The 7,075-nt window shown below is 58.5% G+C and overlaps 2 protein-coding genes across 4 annotated transcripts in view; both read left to right on the top strand.

Annotated features, from left to right (window-relative positions):
- The window catches only part of gje1a (gap junction protein epsilon 1a), an 11,028-nt gene extending 8,626 nt beyond the window's left edge, over positions 1–2,402 (top strand). Inside the window, exons 1-4 of one of the 2 annotated variants that reach the window (XM_019885044.1) lie at positions 113–352; positions 1,138–1,320; positions 1,404–1,601; positions 1,953–2,402. In XM_019885044.1, the coding sequence (XP_019740603.1) occupies positions 323–352; positions 1,138–1,320; positions 1,404–1,601; positions 1,953–2,150 (609 nt within the window). In that variant the 5' untranslated portion in view covers positions 113–322 and the 3' untranslated portion in view covers positions 2,151–2,402. Of the gene's footprint in view, positions 1–112; positions 353–1,137; positions 1,321–1,403; positions 1,602–1,952 lie in introns of those variants that run through there. The other variant, XM_019885045.1, reaches the window with a different exon arrangement.
- Positions 2,403–4,148: 1,746 nt separating this feature from the next.
- vta1 (vesicle (multivesicular body) trafficking 1) overlaps positions 4,149–7,075 on the top strand; it is an 8,412-nt gene continuing 5,485 nt past the window's right edge. For both annotated transcript variants that reach the window (XM_019885071.1, XM_019885070.1), the window contains exons 1-2: positions 4,149–4,374; positions 6,062–6,156. In XM_019885071.1, coding sequence (XP_019740630.1) covers positions 4,284–4,374; positions 6,062–6,156 — 186 coding nt within the window. In that variant the 5' untranslated portion in view covers positions 4,149–4,283. The remainder of the gene's footprint in view (positions 4,375–6,061; positions 6,157–7,075) is intronic.

The following is a 7,075-nucleotide window of genomic DNA, read 5'->3' as shown; positions in this document are numbered from 1 at the left end:
CGGCCGCTCTCGGTCGAGCCGGACCGCTCGGTTCGGGGGCGCCGGCGGCGGCGGCGGCCGGCGGCGGTCTCGTCGACTGTGAAAGGCCCCGCAGGAAGTGGGCCGGACGCAATGCCCCAACTTGACCCCGGCCTCCCCGGCGTCCCGGCACCCGCGCGCGCTTTAGGACCTGCGAGTGTAGAAAAGAGGGGGGAATGAACAACACGCCGCCAGGATTACGGTTGGTGTGTGGACTTGACTTTTCTTTGCCGCGACGCGTCGTTTTGCTTTGCTTCAGCGGGGACGTCTTTGTTTGGCATTCGGGACTCCGGCGGCTTCGTCAATGCTCTTCCAGAAGTATTTGCAGTGCAGGGTGTGTTGTCATCACTTTCTGACTTTTGTGTTGTGTTCCTCTCGCCCTTCCGTCGGCCGATCGGATGTTTGTGTCAACCGCGCCGATAGCGATTTGGGCTCGATATGCCGCCGAGCGCCAACGCGAGCGGCGAGCCGCGCCGGGGTCGGGGCCGGGGCTCCCGCGAGCCCTCGCCCCGAGAAGACGTTGTCCGAGCGGCGAAAGGCGAGCTTTGTGTCTTTGTAGCATGTTTGTGGCCAGGCTGAGCGCTGGAGGTTGCGTTTTTCGCTGACAGAGTCCTGTGGGGATTAGAACGCAGGGAGCAGCCGGCCCGCGGGGCCATTGTTGGCCGGCCCCTCTGTGTCTACTGAGCGAGTCAATTGATGCGAAGATAAAAGGCCCCCAAATATGCATTGACACGGGCTTTGGGGACGAGCGGGCGGAGGGCGCTTCTGTGTCGCTGGTGTCATGCGGGCCCACAAGCGCCCCGGACGCGGACCGACGGCCCAAACATGTCCTTAAACTACATCAAGAACTTCTACGAGGGATGCGTAAGTCGCGCCCCGCCGTTTCGGGTGCTCCCGAGCCGTCTCCGGCGAGAGTTGAAAAGCCAAAAAAAAAAAAGGCAAAGGGGTACAACGAAGAGGCCGAGGAGATCGTTTGCGTCGACGGCGGCGTTTTCGGCGATTCGCGCGGCCGACAAAAGAAACGTCGACGTGGCCTCCGCCTCCGTCCGCGCGCGTGTCCGTCGGCGCGTCGCGTGCGTATGCCGTCGAAGCCGCCTGACGCCTGCGCGCGTGTTGCAGCTCAGGCCTCCGACGGTGATCGGCCAGTTCCACACCTTGTTCTTCGGCTCGGTGCGGATGTTCTTCCTGGGCGTTCTGGGCTTCGCCGTGTACGGGAATGAGGCGCTGCACTTCAGCTGCGACCCCGACCGCAGAGAACTCAACCTGTACTGCTACAACCAGTTCCGACCCATAACGCCTCAGGTACGGCGCGCCGCGGCGAAGCGCCTCGCGCGCGGCCTCGCCGTTGCCGTCGACGCGGTCTTCCCTTCCGTCTCGTCCCGCAGGTGTTCTGGGCCTTGCAGCTGGTCACGGTGCTGGTCCCGGGGGCCGTGTTCCACCTGTACGCCGCCTGCAAGAACATCGACCAGGAGGAGATCCTGGAGCGGCCCATCTACACCGTCTTCTACATCATCTCCGTGCTCCTGCGCATCATTTTGGAAGTCATCGCCTTCTGGCTTCAGAGTCACCTCTTCGGCTTCCAGGTCTGAGCGCTTTCGACCTCGTTCTCCTTTGCCGTCGAGGACCTTCTGCTCGAGGCCCTCGGGGGCCGCCGAAGTCCCCTTCCGGGCTCCCCTCCGCCGGCCGCCCGTGCGCTTGAGGAGGGTCGCGTTCCAAATTCCGCCGTTGCTTTTGAAATCCGGAACCGGTCTCCCTCCGAGCCGTTCCGTAGCGTCCGTCGGAAACACTCGCCCTTGAATCCAAGGTTAGGGTTCAAGGCGGGGCGTCCGGCGGCAGCTCCGGCCGGAACTCCTTCAACAAATCGGAAGAGTCCGGGCGCCCGAGTTGAACCTTTTGCGGATCTTCTCCTTTTCCCTCTGGCGCGTGTGTTTCAGGTGCACCCGCTCTACATGTGCGATGCCAGCGCTTTGGAAAAGACCTTCAACGTGACCAAGTGCATGGTGCCCGAACACTTTGAGAAGACCATCTTCCTGAGCGCCATGTACACCTTCACCGTCATCACCATCCTCCTGTGCGTCGCCGAGATCTTCGAGATCCTCTGCCGACGCCTGGGCTATCTCAACAACCAATGACCCCTCCCGCGCACGGACGCCGAGCGTCGCCGGCCCCTCGCCGCGTTCCCGCGCCTTTTGTTCCTCGTCGGCTTCTCGGTTAGCGACTGCCGGATACTCGCGCCGAGCGGGAAGCCAACGCAAGTGCGCTCGTGAAATAGTCCCGCTTTCCCTCCCGCGGGACCGGCGGCACAACAACAAGAGGGACGCGTCGACCGGACGCCGGGACCGTGCCGGCGAGCCGTCCGTCGGGAAGCGGGCCGCGGGCGCGCGAGCGGCGAGGAAGGACGGGCGGCCGACCCCGCGTCCCGTCGTGACCCCGACCCCGACCGCGTCGACAACTTGTAGATAGGAAACGCCTCCCCGAAACGGACCTTGATCACTTCAAGCGTTTCCGCTTTGAAAGCAAACATTTCTTTCCCGCGCTTGTTGTCACCAATCATCGCTCGCTTCCGGGTCACGATCGACTGGTGTCGCGTTCGTAGGCAAAGATTCAGAGAGAGAAGTTGGTGTCGAACGACGGACTTGTCGACGGGAACGAGTCAAAGGCGGTCCGAGCTCACGGAACAATAACGACGAGGAGACGACGTCAAACGCGTTCCCGTTTTTCGACCCTTTTGGTCGCATTTAGAATGTCGTAAGATGAATTCACTGTCCGTGTCGAGACTTGGCAAAACGCTGTTTTTATTTTCTTGATCAGACATCCATCCAACTTTTGTTGTGAAGGTTTCATCTGTTTTTCATCTCAGGTACAAACTTGCACGAGCGGACAAAAGCGGCTCGCCGGGAATGCTTTTCGAGGGGATTTGCGGGCGGGCGCCGCTGCGTTTTCTTGTGCGCGCGGGCTTAGGCGTGCTCGTAGGATTTCCTTCCTGCTCAGCAAAACAAGGTTGTTCGAGGATGCGACAACACCTGTGCGACCGTGCTCCAAACCGACAAACTCAAATTCAAAGTGTAGCTTCTATCTTTACACGTGTCTGTTGGAAACAATCGCAATCCGTGGCAAGATGGATCTATTTTTCTTCTTTCTTCTTCCCTCTGGAACATTTTGAACATGATTGCGCGTAGCAGCTTCCGGTCGCTTCTTCGCAGAAACTTGACCACAGCCTCTCTGGTGCTATTAGCGATTCCTCGTGCACACATTTGTGTCGCCGGCGGGTGGTGAAGGTCTTTCTCGGTTGATCGATGTCATACCTGCGGGTCAGAGCTAGCGGGCTCGTAAGCCGGCTGCCAAAGTGCTCCGAACAAGATCGCGTCGCGTGATCCTGCGGCACAACCATGGCGACTACTACCTCAGCAACCGAGTCGACGCGGAGACACCATCAAGGTGCTAAAGTAGCTAGCGGGTAGTCGGGCGGCCGACACCTTTGACATGCTCCGCCGGACAGCGGCGAGCTAGCCCAACGGCTGATAGCTTCAATGCGCTAGCCCGGCGGCTTCATGATGTTCCTAATTTATTTCATTTCAACGTGTGGAATGAGTGACTGACCTCATACATTTCAAATAAATTTGCTTTTTTCATATTACGGACTTTTGCTCCGTCTTCATCGGTCGCTTGGTTGTCAGAACTCGCGACTGCAGTTTGCGTTTCAATTGTTGACGCCTTGTGTTTTTCGTCCTTCAGTGTGTGGGAAGTACGAAACAAATCTTACAAGAACGCACTGAGGAACTACAGTATGCTTCTCTGAATTCTGTACGTTTTTGTCCAAAGTTGAACATGTCCCATGGCTCAGTTTTGATTGACGAGCTTTTCTCAACATTTTAGGAAGGAAGTGAAAAGCCGCGCTTTTATGTGCTGAACGACTGAACAGTGGCAGGTACCAGTTAAGGTTGCTCACAGTTTAATCTATATTTACCATTGAAATCTATATTTCATAACTATGAAACACACAGCGGACGTCGGAAGTTTCAACTTGAATTTGAACTCAACGGAAGGAGAAGAAGAAGAAGAGGAGGAGGAGGGGCGGGTGACGTCAAGGCAGAGGCCGCTCCTTATTGGAGCGACACGCGGAAGTGCAGCGAGCAGTCGCGGGCTAGCCACCACCACCACCACTAACAACAACAAGAACAAGAACAAGAACAGGAGGCGGAAGAGAGGATCAACAAGAAGAAGCCGTCCGTGTTTTCGAGCTCGGTGGGTCGCTCGCGGATGCCATGGCGGCACCGGCCCAGCTCAAAGCAGTCCAGCACCACTTGCGCACCGCCCAAGAACACGAGAAGCGCGACCCCGTGGTGGCCTACTACTGTGAGTGTGCTTCGTCTGACGCGCTCGCTTTGCTTTGGCCGCCCAACTCCTTCGCGACGGCGCTCGCTTCGGTTCGCCCGGGCGCGGCGACGGCCTCCTATGTTTCGCCTCTGACGTCGAGACTTGAATCGACAGGCTTCCTCGTCTCTTCGTTCTTTGCGTCGGGCTCCGGGAGCCCAATCGCCTCGTCCAAAGTGTTCGGGCCTTCGCGACGATCGGCCACCCGCCTCCTGCCTCCGTTCCAATCCTCCCCCCGTTCCAAGTTCCCCCCCCCCCCGCCACCACCACCACCACCACACCTGTTTCAAACCAGCAGCTCATCGGCGGGCGAAACGGCCACGATCGATTGAATCAGGTGCGGCCGAGTTGGAAAACGGCCGGGAGACGGCCATACTTGGACTAAAAGCCTCTTTTGGTCAAGTCCCATTTGAAACGCTGTCCTAAGTAGGAGGACGCTCGCGTCGTCCTGTGGGTCAATGCCGAAGAACCGATCCGAGGAACCAAAAACTCAGGCGAGCTCAGACGCCTCGCTAACCGATCCTTGAGTATGTCGCACCACGCGGGCTGCGACGCAGCAAGACGACTCCAAATCGGCTACGACGCGTCCGCGGGCTCGAAATCGGGCGACGTCGGCGTAAAGCGGCCGATTTTGGACGAGAGGCGGGCTGCGCCTTAAACCGGTTGGCAGACAATCGCAGGACAGAAAATGGACAAACGAGCCGCCTTCATCGGGCGCCGCGCCATCCGACGCAACGTCCGCCGATGGGACGAAAAAGACTCGCGATGTCTTTGAGGCCGGCCTCGTTTTCATTGGTTCGTCGTGCGCCGCGACTGCCGATAGTTGTGCGAATCCCTCCGTCTGTTTTGGAAGCCGCGCGGGGGACGCCCTCAACCGGTTGGCGGCCCGTCGTCGGGGGCGCGTAAACCACCATTGGTGCTCACGATCGCACTGAACGACAATTTCAAGTGTTCCATGAACCTGCCCCCCCCCCCTCCATGTTATTTGGAACGTGGGAGGAAAGCCGAGTACCCGGAGAAAAGCCACCCGAGCGCGGGAAGATGACGCGAAACAGGAAGGCCAGAATCAAACCCTGCACCGCTGCACTGCGAGGCAGATGCGCTAACCCGTCGATCGACGCCGCGCCGGCCGTGCGAATGAAACGCGCCCGCCCTCAACGAACCTGCCGGACGAGCACGTCGTCACGCGGACGACGTCAACCGTGAGGAATGTGATCCGGCTTGCCGGGACACGCGAAATGCTCGGCTCACTTTCCGTAGTCTTCCCGCTCGTCACTTTGCGATCCGAGTGCCGCGCGTCGGCCGTGAAGCCGCGTGGTTTTCTTGGTCGGCTCGATGCGCACAAAGCCCGTCAAACACCACAGATGGTGTGACGTCGGGCGTTCACCTTTTAAGCGGCGGATAGTTCTCTTTCGCGCGTGTTCAAAACGCAGCATTCTACGGTTCTATTTTTGTCAAATACATCGGCAACATTTATTGATTTTTTTTTTTTTTTTTTTTTTTTTTTTTGTCCAGAGTCAAAGCTGAATGTGAATTGTCATGAGCAAATCTCCGTTGCATTTACTGTTTTTTCAAATGAACGGAAAGGCAATGACGACGAGCAGCAAAATGCCGTTGACGGTCTTCTGCTTGCGTTTGTTCCTCCGCTCGGCGCCGGACCCGCCAACAGGCCGGCTGTACGCCATGCAGACGGGAATGAAGCTGGACAGCAAAACGCCCGAGTGCCGCAAGTTCCTCGTCAAGCTGATGGACCAGCTGGAGTCGGTCAGTCCCTCCCTCCTCAAGCCTTTTTGCACGACGACACTCGCGTCACGTCACGTTCACGCCAGGCCCGCACGCGCCTCCGCTTACATTTTACGACCTGAACGTCACGCGTTTTGCTTTTTTTCTATTGTCCGAAGTCAAAGCTGAATATGACAAAACTCAAAGCGGGCACGTTGTCTGCGTCCGCCGTGGTGAAGAGGGAGCCGAGCCGGAAGGAAGCTTTGGCTTTCCCGCTCCACGGACGGCCGGCCCCCCCCCCCCTCCTCGGCCAAGGGCGCGAGCGCAAGAACAAAATCCGGGCAGCGAGCGGCCGGGACGCTCGCCGCCCGGATGATTTGGCTCGGGCGTCGCGTCGGGATGCCGAGCGGGGAAGGCCTCCCCGGTGAGGACGGCGCCCCCCGAGGACGAGATGGCCCAAGCGGCTGGGGAGGGGGAAACCTGGGCTTCCCTGGTCAAGCTGCTGCCCCGTGACCCGACCTCAACGACAATCATGATGAGGCGCAGAAAAAAAAGTGGCGTGTTTCCGCTAACCCGACCGACCGAGAATTTCGACCTCGAAAAAAAACTTTGCGGTCGGCATTTTTTTTCAAACAACCCTCGACGTTTTTGTGGATCAACTCAAAGAATGCTCGCCCACCGTTCGTTTTCTCTCAAATGATTTGGCGCGCTCGAGCCGACTGAGGAAGCAGCGCCAAGCGTTTGGAGCCACGTCGGCCCGAGCCCACGTCGTCTTTACGGGCTCGTTAGGACAGGAAGGGGGCGGACCCCGGCGGGGCTCTCGCTACCCGAGCCGCCCGCGACGGGCGCTGCGATGTCATCGCGTGAGATCGTCAGTGGCGGCCAAAGTCAAAATAAAAAAAGGAAAGACTCTCCAAAAAGAAAAAAAAAAACCGAGTCAGTAGTGGAGCAAACAATTCGG

This window comes from Hippocampus comes, unplaced genomic scaffold, assembly GCF_001891065.2.
Source record: "Hippocampus comes isolate QL1 unplaced genomic scaffold, H_comes_QL1_v1.1 scaffold144, whole genome shotgun sequence".
NCBI classification, from domain to species: Eukaryota; Metazoa; Chordata; class Actinopteri; order Syngnathiformes; family Syngnathidae; genus Hippocampus; species Hippocampus comes.
This window is presented reverse-complemented; position numbering and strand designations above follow the sequence as displayed.